We start from the raw sequence: 14,296 nt of genomic DNA on the forward strand, positions 1-14,296 counted from the left end.
GATTGGATGAGAAATATTTGAATTAGAGTGCGGACAAGAGTAAAAAGACCGATTTTTGGTAATTCAAGGGCCATAATTCCAAGTCACCTGGACCGATCTGGCTAGTTATCGAACTTGGCCGAGGTCTTATGGTCAAACACATTTTGTTCAAGTTTGGTGAGAAAATCGGATGAGAAATGTTCGACTTAGAGTGCGGACAAGCTTTGTGACAGACACACACACACACACACAGAGACACACACACACACACACACACACAGACTGGAGTAAATCAATATGTCTCCCACACCACTGTCTGGTGGGAGACATAATAAAGCTTCTATTGTGCAGACAAGATCAAAATAGCTTATTTTGGCCCCTTCAGGGGCCATAACACTGGAACCCATAATGGGATCCGGCCAGTTCAAAAAAGGAACCAAGATGTTATGGTGATACAAGTTGTGTGCAAGTTTGATTAAAATAAAATCATAAATGAAACCACTATCGTGCAGATAAGAAATTGTTGACGAATGCACGGATGGACGGACGGACGCAGGGTGATCACAAAAGCTCACCTTGTCACTATGTGACAGGTGAGCTAACAAAAAACAAAGTCCCATAACTCTGCAATTTTTTTTCTGAAAGAACCTAACATGCCCCATGCACAACTACTGTTGTTACTGATAACTTGTGTGAAGTTTCATTAAATTGTGTTAAGGGGATGAGGAGAGATGGTGCGCACAAGATTGTGTCTACGGACAGACAGACAACCTGAAACCAGTATACCACCCCCCCACCCCCTCTTAAACAACTTTGCTCTCGGAGGGTACAAAAATTCATGAGATATTTCATGCAGACAAACATTCTGACCAAGTTTCATGAACATCAAATGAACAAGAGAGTTAACAAGCTTTTCCTTTCATTTGACCAGGTGACCTAGTTTTTAAACCCAATTGACCCAGTTTCGAACTTTGCCTAGAAATCATCAAGATAAACATTCTGACCAAGTTTCATGAAGATAGGGTTATAAATGTGGCCTCTATGTTAGCTTTTCCTTTGATTCAGGGGCAGTAACTCTAGAACCCATGGTGGAATCTAGCCAGTTTTCGAAAGAAACCGAGATCTTATTGTGACTTAAGTTGTGTGTAAGTGTGGTTAAAATCAAATATAAATGTCACTTCTATCGCCTTCACAAGGTAAAAATTAACAAATTTTGACTCTTTCAGGGGTCAATCAGGGGCCGTAACTCCGGAACCTATGATTTGATCTGACTTTGATTTGGGTTTTACGGCGCACCAACACAGTAGGATTGGATCTGACAGATTCATCATGGAATCCAAAGGTCAAATTCAGATCAGCCTATCTTACTCATATTTGATGGTCATAGATCGCACATCAACATCTCTACACTTGACTGGGCAAAACGTAATAATGTGATTTTATTTGTACTTCCGGCACACATCAGTCTGATCAGTAACTTGTTACAACCCTTAGATGTTGGATGTTTTGGACCCCTCCAACATATATATAACTCTGAATGTCACAAATTCCTCAGATCATGTCCGGAGTCTGGGATAACAAGGTACAATGTGTGTCTGGCAAGTACAGGTTATACAGCAGCCTTGTCACCTACCAATCTGATATTGTCTTTTGAGAAAACTGGTATTTCTCTATTCAACCCTGACAGTATTTCACAGAGAATCTTGTACCAGCAAAAGCATACCAAACTGACCAATCTCCAGAGAAATCCCAACCCTTTGAATCCTGTAAAGATCCAACAGCATTTTTTACTTCAGACACTGAACTGATATTGGAGAAACTGAAGTATGAAAGTAAAAAAGAACACAGGGAAACACTAAGTAAAATTGTGTCTCGTACATGTATAACAGAACCAAACACAGAGAATGAAATTATTAAATTCTTGGAAGGTAGTGAGAAGAAAAAGAAGTTACCTTCTCATAGCCTTAAACCGAACAAAAAACATAAATCAATTCCACAACCTCAGCCAGTCTGCGCCAGGTCCTTCTAAGCCATACACAAGTGACACGGATCTTGATGATTCTGATGAAATTCTTGACGAAGAAAAATGTGTGTGCCATAAATTTGAGTCTGAAGAGCTTAAGAATTGTGTGTCACTGGTGTTTAAAAAGTGGGCGCAATGTGACTTTGAAGGTTGTGGACACTGGACCCATCTAAAATATTGTTGTAAACAAACAGTTATAAGGCACAATGACATATTTGAATGCCCCTGCCATCAAAATACTGAAGAATTTTTCTGAACTGATTTGAGTTACTTTAAACTGATTTTTTCTATGTTAATTTCTAAAGTTAATCTGTGTTTGACTTTTTTTCAAGTGGAATAGTTTTTTTGAACTGTGCTATACAATTAAAATTTAGTTGTACTATACCGCGCACCTGTAAAGTAAAATGGACACACTTTCTATAAATACTAAAATAGCGGGAGCAGTGAATGGTTGTTTATTTCTTGAATTTTATGCTAATAAATAAGACTTTGAACATTGGAAAAATGTTTGTCGAGGACCATCATAATTTAACTGAAGGTATGTATGCTTATTTTCTTTCTCTTTTATCGTTTTATTATTGCATTGCTGTATTTGCGTAAGGCTAACAGAAACTGGTCGGTCAACACTACCAACAAAAATGTTGGGGTCAAAATTGAAATCCACCATGATATCCCACTTGTCTCTTTATAAATGTTTTATGTTTGATTTGTATTTTTTTACATATATAAGTTCTTGAATTTAATTAAAAAAACATTTAAAACTCTATCATAGTAGGTATTTCAGTGACTTTTTAAGATAAAGACTTTTCATTTCAAAAATGATGCAGATGTATTCATTAACATTATTTCTTTCAAAATAATACAGTATTTTACCATTTAAGTTGTTTTACAAACAAGAGGGCCAAGAAGGCCCTGTATCGCTCACCTGACCTATTGACTTAAAGATCATCAAGAGTAACATTCTGACCAAGTTTCATTAAGATATGGTCATAAATGTGGCCTCTAGAGTGTTAACTAGCTTTTCCTTTGATTTTACCCAGTGACCTAGTTTTTGACCCGACATGACCCAGATTCGAATTTGACCTAAAGATCATCAAGATTAACATTCTAAGTTTCATGAAGATACAGTCATAAATGTGGCCTCTGGAGTGTCAACAAGCTTTCCTTTTGATTTGACCTAGTGACCTAGTTTCTGACCCCACCTGACCCAGATTTGAACTTGACCTATAGATCATCAAGATTAACATTCTGACCAAGTTTTATTAAGATACAGTCATAAATGTGGCCTCTACAGTGTAAACTAGCTTTTCCCTTGATTTCACCTGGTGACCTAGTTTTTGATCCCAGATGACCCAATATCGAACTCGTCCCAGATTTTATTGAGGGTAACATTCTGACCAAGTTTCATTAAGATTGGGCCAAAATTGTGACCTCTAGAGTGTTAACAAGCTTTTCCTTTGATTTCACCTGGTGACCTAGTTTTTGACCCCAGATAACCCGATATCGAACTCGTCCAAGATTTTATTGAGGGTAATATTCTTACCAAGTTGCATTAAGATTGCACCTAAATTGTGACCTCTAGAGTGTTAAAAGTCAAATTCTTGACGCCGACGGACACAGAGCGATCACAAAAGCTAAAAACTACAGCACTTTCAACTCTCGCCTATATATTTTATAGATCACAATTTTTCATAACAAGAGCTGTCAGAGGACAGCAACGCTTGACTATTCAACAGCCTTGTCAATTGAATGAATACAAAAGTTGAAAAAGGGACATAATTTTGTAAAAATGGGAAAAAGGGTTATAAACCTTCAAAGTGCTTATCAGCTCATAAAGCGAACAAGTGCGTGAAGTTTCAATCCTTTTCCGTAAGTGGATATTGAAATACCAGCTTACATACAAAACCTTAACCAAAAACAGCTAAGTCGAAAAAGAGGCATAATTCTGAAAAAAAATGCAAAGTAGAGTTATGGGACCTACACAGTGCACGTCAGAACATGACAGTGAACAAGCGTGTGAAGTTTCAATCCATTCCCATTAGTGGGTACTGAGATACCAGCTTACATACAAAACCTTAACCAACAATTTCTAAGTCGAAAAGGAGCATAATTTTGTAAAAAAGCAAAATAGAGTTATGGAACCTGTGCAGTGTAGGTCAGTTTATCACAGTGAATAAGTGTGTGAAGTTTCAATCCATTCCCACAAGTGGTTACTGAGATACCAGCTTACACACAAAACCTTAACCAACAATTTCTAAGTCGAAAAGGGGGCATAATTTTGTAAAAAAGCAAAACAGAGTTATGGAACCTGTGCAATGTAGGTCAGTTTATCACAGTGAACAAGTGTGTGAAGTTTCAATCCAAGTGGTTACTGAGATACCAGCTTACATACAAAACCTTAACGAAGAATTTCTAAGTCGAAAAAGGGGCATAATTTTGTAAAAAAGCAAAATAGAGTTGTGGAACCTGTGCAATGTAGGTCAGTTTATCACAGAGAATAAGTGTGTGAAGTATCAATCTATTCCCACTTAGTGGTTACTGTGATACCAGCTTACATATAAAACCTTAACCAAATCGGGACGCTGACGCGGACGCCGACGCAGACGCCGATGCATGGCTGAGTCCAATAACTTTACTATTCTTTGAATAGTCGACCAAAAAAAAAAGGTGTAACTAATTAATTTCAGCAACAAATATTTTGATTCTTGTATTTTTCCTCTAATTATGTGTTTAGGTATTGAGCATGTCATGGTTTATCATTCCAAGAGTTAGCAGTTTCTCAGTAATTTTCATATAGACGAAGAAGGAATTATAGGAAGTGGGGTATCAAGACATTACACCTCTGGGACGCATGCGCAGATAAGGCCGGTATTGTTTACATCCTTGCAAAGAGTAAAGATTAGGGTTTAACGATTTGTAGATTATTTTTGTAAACAATTTGTATTTAAAAATAAATATAATGAAAACCCTCATTTTTTATCGAAAACTGGTCTGAAACCAGTACTGGCTAGCGACCACCAAATCCGGACGACCACTAAACCAGACAGTCCTGTTAACGCTTTTTTCGGTCTTTAACCTTGTTAATCTGTTTACGATCAAATGGATGCTTGATTTTCAACAACAAGGCAAAATTACAACAGTTAAATTTAAGTATTTTACAAGAAATTCTATATTTCATTTCGTCTGCACTCAAGAAGCATGTTTACATGTTGGGGGAAGTCAGAAGTGGCGCGATGCGCATGCACAGTATTTCCGTGAGGTCCCATGCAAATTTGAGGTAAGCAGACGAGACGTTTAGTAAACACTTATATCAGGGAAATACAGCTTTGATAATTTGGTGCTTGACTGTTACACATCCTAAAACACATTTTCATGTCAAAATATTCACTTCGAAAAGTGAAATTTTAAAAGATTTGGTTGAGAGAGATACAATCAAATTTATAGATTCAAGAGAGGTAGTTCGTACAATTCTTGGACTCGGACACTGTACGACTACTTTCTATTGGTTGAAAATAAAGTTTTATTCAATGTTGAATGTAAATTGAAAATCAATAAAGTGACAACTCACTGTCCAGAAACATGGTACTGTTAGACCTTAAAATAACTTGATTCGGTGGCCCTTTGTGCGGGCCTCGAAAAAGTACTTGACCTTATTTAAGAAGTAAACAAATTAGCTCTTTAGTTAGGAGGAGAACCTAGCTTTGTTCACGTGAAATTTCAACAACAGGATACATCTATTTCCCAAGTTATGGTGAAAAATATTCCAAAGGTGTCCGGTTGTAGGACGCTAGCCAGTATAGATATAACATTACATTTTTTTAGAGTAAGACTCACAATTTTTGAATAAAATAATTAAGGATATGAAAAAACTTTTTTGGGAGGAGTAATGTCTCAGGTTTGGAAGGTGTAAAGTCCTAGGGTGTATTGTCCTGGAGGTGTAAATACCTGAGTTCGGAAGTGGCCACATTTTTTAAAACTTATTTTGGATAAAAAGCATTTCTGCAAAGTTGCATCACCAAATTCAGAATATTATTAAGATTAATAATCAAAGTGTTTTGGATGAATTTATTGATTCTTGACTGAGCTAAAGACACTTTCCACTTTAAAAACTATTGTTGACAATAGGGGTCAAGGTCATTGAAATACCTAAATCATAGCATAGGATACACGTGACGGATCCCGGTGTCCAGACGTTTCCCCCCCAAGACAGTTCCTCCCAAGACTTCCCCCCCCCCCACACATTTTGGGCGGTAATTGTCTCAGCTTTTAGGACGTTTCACCCCCAAATTCATTTAAAGTATTAATTAACCCTTTCCCACATCGATACGTTTATCAACATATCTATCGATTACCAAACAGAAACGTATTGACACGTGTCTATCGGTTACCCGATAAAAACGTATATTATCGAGTATCATCCATTTGAACAAAAACGTCTATCCCCGTATCTCATAATCAATCGCTTTATTTTCATTCTTTTCCTAAAGAAAAGAATTCCGGATGTTTACTAACGCAAAATATGGGATTAATTACTATGTTATATCCACCTCATCCCCAACCACCACCCCTAATGGTGATTGCAACTTATAGATATGATTTATACAGAAAGATAAGCAATAAATTTTTAAAAGTATATTTCAAGAATATTGGTTATAATTAAACTTCCAATTGATCTGTATCAATTACATTCATGTATCATGTTTAATTTATCAAATTAAGAATAAAATAAATTATTATTTTGTTTTTGTTTTGTTGGATTTAACGTCGCACCGACACAGGATAGGTCATATGGCGACTTTCCAGCTTTAATGGTGGAGGAAGACCCCAGGTGCCCCTCCGTGCATTATTTCAACACGAGCGGGCACCTGGGTAGAACCACCGACCTTCCGTAAGCCAGCTGGATGGCTTCCTCACATGAAGAATTCAACGCCCCGAGTGAGGCTAAAATAAATTATTAAAAAGTATTTCTTTAGATATATGAGATATTTGAAAACTGTTCATTCTTCAGTTTTTAGGATATATATATGATATCAGTTGTGACTGTTATTCATACAGTAATGTGGATGTCTAAAAGTAAATTCTTAGAAGTCTCTTGTAATTCATTTATGAATGACAATGTACTTTAGTTTATGTTTTAACTCCATGTATATTGTACAATTCATATTGTATATGAATAAAATATATAATATCTGAATATCTATTTTCTTTCTTATGCCAAAAAGAAATATGAAGAAATAATTCTATAATTTCTGATAATAAACATTTGACCGGCCCTTTCCGATCATGTTAAGCCCTTTCCGATCAGCGCGGTTTATATACTGACGCGTATTTTGTCTATAATTCATTTAAAAATTGATACATTTTTTTCGTAAGTTCTTTTCTTTTTGAATTGTTAAATGAAATATGAAGAAATAAATTAATAATTTTCAATAATAAACATATAGCAGGCCCTTTACGATCATGTTAGGCCCTTTCCGATCAGCGCGGTTTATGTACTGACGCGTATTTTGTCTATAATTCATTTAAAAATCAAAAATTGATATATTTTTTTCGTAAGTTCTTTTCTTTTTGATTTGTTAAATGAAACATGAAGAAATAATTCTATAATTTTTAATAATAAACATTTGACCGGCCCTTTCCGATCATGTTGAGCCCTTTCCGATCAGCTCGGTTTATGTACCGGCGCGAATTTTGTCTATAATCTGGAACAACTGATACGGGGACTGGAAACCGGCATTTACCTTAGATTATGCTGTCGTCCAATCAAATCGTATGCCGTAGGTTATTCTGCTATTACTCACACACTTACGCCTTACAGTTTAACTCGTCCTTTCGGTGAAAATCTGGGAAAGCATTTGTTGAATTTTTTGTTGAAAACAAAAGTTCTGTCATGAAATTATTGCCTGCATCTGTTTTTAAATGGAAAATATCTACATTAATGTTACATTTCGCCCTGTCAAAATGGCTAAATCTAGGCTTGCCTTACCCAGAGAAAAAGATGTCGTTTTTTACATGATATTTGCCTTGTTGATTCAGAGTATTTAGAACAATAAAATTAGGACATATTTTAATGAAAATAGCAAGTCAAAACTGTAAACTGTTGCCTGAAAATATTTGTTTTTGATATTGCTTTGTTCTTCACCATTTAAATGCATGTTAAACCTAAATAATTTTGCTATAATTCATTTAAAAATCGAAAAATGATACATTTTTTTCGTAAGTTCTTTTCTTTTTGATTTGTTAAATGAAACATGAAGAAATAATTCTATAATTTTTAATAATAAATATTAGACTGGCCCTTTCCGATAATGTTGAGCCCTTTCCGATCAGCTCGGTTAATGTACCGGCGCGAATTTTGTCTATAATTCATTTAAAAATCGAAAAATGATATATTTTTTTCATAAGTTCTTTCCTTTTTGATTTGTTAAATGAAATATGAAGAAATTATTTCCAATAATAAACATATGACATGTCCTTTCCGATCATGTTAGGCCCTTTCCGATCAGCGCAGTTTATGCCATGACTCTAATTTATCTATAAATTATGTAAAAATATATACTGCAGTATCCTGGATGTACCAATTACCGGTGTATTAATGACTGATATTTGAATTATTTTTGTCATAATTTATTTTCTTTTTTAATGCAAAAATGAAATACGAAAAAATAATTCCTTAATTTCTAATAATAAACATATGGCAGGCCCTTTCCGAACATGTTAGGCCCTTTCAAAATACCAAAATCCAACGGAAAGGGCCCTTTCCGGTATCTAGTCATGCCCATTGTGCCGAGGAATACAGGCTGACTCGGACCATGGCTGATTCGGACCAAATTTACTTGGCTTATTCGGCCCAAATTGTTTAAGTTTTCCTGAAACTTAGTTTAATCATATTGAAACTAATGTCATGAGTAAAAATAATATTTGAGTATTAAGTTTAATCTCTGATGCAAAGAACAATTCAAGTCCTTATTTAAATGCATAAATGATGCATTTTGGTTTGTCAAAACTTCTTACCTGTTTGTATGGTGAATATTTTATGTCTTTACTTCAAGTTAAACCTCTAGAGTCAGTGTACCCGGTTTCGCACTGTACGCGGTTTCGCACACCCAGTAAATTCATGTACTTTGTGAGAATAAAACAGAAAATTTAACAATTCTTTGTTATTGTTTCACGAAACTGAGTTATTCCCTACATTATTTGACACAAGGGGTCTTTCCCCACTGAAGCCTCGTTCTGGTAAGTGCAGACGAAAACAATAACAATATCAATGGAGACCAGTAGGTCAGCTGAAAAATATTAAGTTTCATGAAAAAAATGACTACGCAAACAACAACAAGGTGCAAAATAAATTGAAAAATCACTATTCTATCATATAGGTAAGTATTTACCTACTACTTTACCTAAATGAAAAATATTTCAACAGTTATTGAAGTTCTCCCAACCTGCAAAATGCCTTCAACTTGATTGTTTGCTTTACGTTTTTATTAAAACAGAGAACTTAATCGAATAATTAGACTTGTGGGGGTCTTTTGTGATTCAACAGCTTCTGTTGTTTTATGTTTGTTTCATGTATTCAGTTGTTTTAGCCTTTTCTGCTTTTAGAAGTAAAAACAGGGTTTGGTACCTAGCTTTCACTTTCATAACTGCTTTTAAATTTCACTTTCAGATGTTTTATTGGAAAATGCATGTTTAAATTGAATTATATAAATGGTTAAAAAGTTAATTAATATTTTTCTGTTGAGTAACTGCATTGTTATCACCGAGTTCTATAAATATCAGGGTGTGCGAAACCGGGTACACTTAAATGCAACAACTGGTCAAAATATGTTATCCGAATCAAGTACACTAAGAGGTATGACGTCATTGTAGTGGGAAGTGAAAGTAGCGTGTTTCAAACCGAAATAAGTGTGTTTATTAAAACATATAGAGGTAAATTCAAATTTAATCATTTTTAGCTAGACAGGAAGGTATTCTTAGGAAATGTGTGCGAAACCGGGTACACTGACTATATAAGCGATAATCAACATTATTTTCTGAAAATTGCTGAATCATCCAAAATTTATGGCCGTTATTGACTGTTAAATAAAAGTTTGTGGTCTGAATCAGCCAAAATATATGGTCATTATCTATTTTTATTCAAAGTATGTGGTCCGAATCAGCCAAAATATTTGGTCCGAATCAGCCATGGTCCGAATCAGCCACGGTCCGAATCAGCCTGTTTCCTGTGCCGAGATATCAGAAAATTTTGGTTACCTCTTTTCTCCACCCCGCTTTCTCTCCCTTTCTTTTGATGCTGACTGCACAGTCGGCGGCATTGTTAATTATCTGTTGCTGAAATGTGCTACAGGACTATCTAGACTTTAGTCTTTTTTTCTTTTGTTTAATTTGGTAGAATTTAACCAGACGAGCCAAAACTAGGCCTACGGTTTTATAATTTACGACTAAGTATCACTAAAGACCGCAAAGGACCAGGAGGCGCTGATATGGAATGTGTATTTACTTCTCTGTAGCAAGAATATGCCTGAAGTGCGAAAAGCATATACGGCCCATTTAAAATGAGACATATCTGGTGAAAAGGACTCCTGCAAAAAGGAGTTTTGTATGCGAAAAGGAGTTATATTTTACTTATTACTGAATAAATTGCATTTTTTTTCAAGACAGTATGAATAACATGATGAAATCACACATTTAAACGAAAAAAAAAGTTTGATGATAAATAAAAAAATCTGTGTCACTTTATAAAACCCTGACCTGATGAACTCCTTTTCGCATATGGAAATTAACCTTTTTTAATACTGAATATACAGTAATGCACGTATATATATATACATATATATATATATATAGAGAGAGAGAGAGAGAGAGAGAGAGAGAGAGAGAGAGAGAGAGAAATTAAGGGGTGGAATGTCTTAGAGGTGAAATAACTACCGGAAGAACGTAAAGAGATCGGGGCCTGGTTTTTGCTTCTTGATACCACTTGTCTACTAAATACACTACTATTTCTGTTTAAAGTATGCACAGTAATACCCATTTGACTAAATATCACCAACAAGTGGTCCCTTTTTTGCTTAAACCATTAAAGGTATTACATTTGTCGGTAATCTAAATTAAATTCAAGTTTCATAGTTCTTGATCAAATATGTCACCAGTTATGAAGCAGAAATTGCAATTTTTATAGTACCTTTATAGATGACACTAGAAACTATTAAGGGTCATAACTCTAATCCGACTGAAATTGACTTGCCGCATTTCCATATAGTGTTGAACATGTATGCGAAGTTTTATCTAAATATTCCAAACCAGTTCCGAGAAATAGCTCCGAAATTACGGAAAGAAGGAAAGCGCTGGGGATAATAATGGTAAGTATGTTACTGGAAACCTAGTATTTATTTGCCATGATAACTAAATAAAGCTTACCTCTAACATTGTCCCTTAAAAATGAGGCCCGATGTGACAACCCCCTTTAGTAGTTTAAATAATAGGATGTTTTCGAAACATCGTGATAACTTAATGACACGTTGATTGTTGAGCTACATTGAATGTAATTTAATCACCTAAAATCTCTCGTTATTTTAGGTATTTGCTAATGTGAAGTGCAATACCTCATTGAATATACGGTTCATCAATATTAAATACTTTCCAAGTAAAGTAAAATTGACATTTGCATTGATTAAGACGACACTATAACCATCCGTAATTATATTAGCCTTCCGTCCGTAAGTTTTCGGTGGTTTCCGTACAATCGGAATCGGCTATTTCCGTTGTTTTGGCCGGTCCGGGCTGGGCCGGGTTTTATTAATAACCTATGGAAATGCTATGCAAAAATGAGTTATATTTTTCTAATTATTGAATATAATGCATCTTTTTAACACAGTATAATTTTATATGTCTAATGATAAAATCACATACCTGAAGAGAGAATAAATTTGTATGATATTTTTGGATTTAAGGTATAAGACCCCTAAAAGTAATGTTTAAAAAATTACATTGGCTTGGTATATTCTTAAAATTGACCTTGTTTTGCACTGTGTTGCAATTTTTAAACAACTTTTACTGTGCCATTTTTTTATAAATTTTGTATAATCTATGATATTTCCTCAAGCTCAAGTAGTGATAGTCGCTGTCCAAAACGTTTGCAGAGAATTCATTATACCATTAATTTTGATAAAAGAAACGTCAAGCTATTGGTAAACAATTATAAAACACTCAATAAAACTGTTAATATCATTTTTTTCTAGGGGAGCATCAAGTAAAAGGATTTAATGAGATAGAATTCTAACTACAACATTGAAAAATTAAGGTTGAGTCCTGTGGGACTGTTTTAAATTTTGCACTTCATTCAAAAAAACCTTGGAGCAGAAGTAAAACCTACAAAATTTTTTTTTCCACAATATGTAATCTGAAGAGTAAAGGCAAAATAGAGAACTTTTACAGCTTGTAAGTCAGTATTTTTAAAGATGTATACCTCTGCCCCCTTCTGTTTTAGAGGTAAATTCATTTTGAATAGCAAGAAATCACTTATCAAATGCAAAAAATTCACTTTCGTACAACAAATCAATTAATAAGTCTTGAAAAAAGTAAAAACTTACTAGAAAAAAAAAGGAATATAAGGGAAAAAATTTGGTCCCAGTGGGGCTTGAACCTATGAACAATTTAATTCAATGTAGGTTTATTGTAGGAATTGAATCTCTTCAAAACGGAGGTACACTATTATGGATCTATTACCTTAATGGAATTCTGAGTGGACTCAAACTCGATAACATGCAAGATAAGTGACTATTCTTTTTTTGCTTAAAGTAATGAGCATGCGTATTCTGGGCGCACTGAAAAAAATTTCTTTGTCACTTCAAAAACTTAAAACTATTCTCTTCACAATCTTATACTTCCTCCGCATGCTATTTAACATTAAAATTTGTTGGTTGGTAAAGTACTTTGAGAAGCGTGTATGTAGCTAAGATCGATACAATTTTGGAATAGATCTGGAGAGTTTACTTGGACAGATGTACCCACTAGAAAATCCGGAAATTTTACGGCTAATTTCCGGATGGTCTAATCACGCTTGGGACTGATTACATGTGTCAGTAATTGATTACATTACAATTACTTTGATATTTTCTAATTACAATTACATTTGATTTACTCTTAAATTTGCATCAGTAATTGATTTCATTACTTTACTTGCGCTCTAGTAATCATGATTACATTTGATTACTTTCAATATAACCATTTGTTTGGATGACAGAAATATAGGCATACATAACTGAATATTATGGTGTTTAACTTTTACAGATTTGATAATGCAATTAATGATTCAACAGATTTGACAATGCAATTAATGATTCCTTAATCTGGAAATCGAGAAACTTCATTTTTGGCATTGTCTCTCACTGTAGGCTATCATTGCACTTATCATCATAAACTTGTGAAATTTATTGCATTTATTTAACCATTATTGAAAGCTGTGGCAAACAAACTAAAAACATAATTTCTATTTTGTAATATTCTGTATTTATGCTTCCAGGTATTTTTATATAAAATCAATTACCTTTAGTAAAAGCTGTGTAAAAACTTATTTTCAAATGGGTTGAAAAGTTAGATATCAACAATGCACCCACAGAAAATATGGATGGGCACATTTTACATTTTGGCCTTTACGAGCCCAGAACAACCCTTGGGTAAAATGAAATAATTCAGCACCCAATATGACACCTTTCAGTAAAGTGTTGAAAGGAATGGTTGGTTGCAGAGAAGGGACTGCTCACAAAAATCTCTGACAGTGCATTTTGAAGTATAAATTAGCCTTAATCTAATAATTACATTTTGATTTCATTTCAGGCATGTCATGTTTGCATTACCCAGGGCATTGTGTAAATTGTTGGTACTAAATGTCATATTTCTCACCTGTGCATAATATCTGAACCCACTCTACATAATGTAGGGGACACAGTGGGTTATTGATCCTTAATAAGTTAAGACTATATATATATATAATAAGATGGCAAACTGCATTTATCATACCTCTCAATTGTTTAGGGATAATAATGAACTGAAATGTTTTTGAATACATTGAACTTATTAGGAATATTCTCAAGATGAAGTGAAGCAACCATATTAGATAATCACTTAAAATTTGCAAATTTATATATTTATACCCTGCATGTCATACTATTCCTCCAGTAATCAGAGAGTAATCAAAAGTAATCATAATTACAGGCAGAAAAATCACTGTAATTGATTAGATTACATAACATGTAATCAGATTGAGGTGAGTAATCAAATACATTTGAACACTTG

At 34.3% G+C, this 14,296-nt stretch overlaps 1 protein-coding gene across 1 annotated transcript in view; it reads right to left on the bottom strand.

Annotated features, from left to right (window-relative positions):
* LOC123536279 (RNA polymerase II-associated factor 1 homolog) overlaps positions 1–10,427 on the bottom strand; it is a 205,086-nt gene extending 194,659 nt beyond the window's left edge. Inside the window, exon 1 of the mRNA XM_045319303.2 lies at positions 10,256–10,427. Coding sequence (XP_045175238.1) covers positions 10,256–10,317 — 62 coding nt within the window. The 5' untranslated portion in view covers positions 10,318–10,427. The remainder of the gene's footprint in view (positions 1–10,255) is intronic.
* Positions 10,428–14,296: the final 3,869 nt, after the last annotated feature.

This window comes from Mercenaria mercenaria, chromosome 1 (assembly GCF_021730395.1).
Source record: "Mercenaria mercenaria strain notata chromosome 1, MADL_Memer_1, whole genome shotgun sequence".
Classification (NCBI taxonomy): Eukaryota; Metazoa; Mollusca; class Bivalvia; order Venerida; family Veneridae; genus Mercenaria; species Mercenaria mercenaria.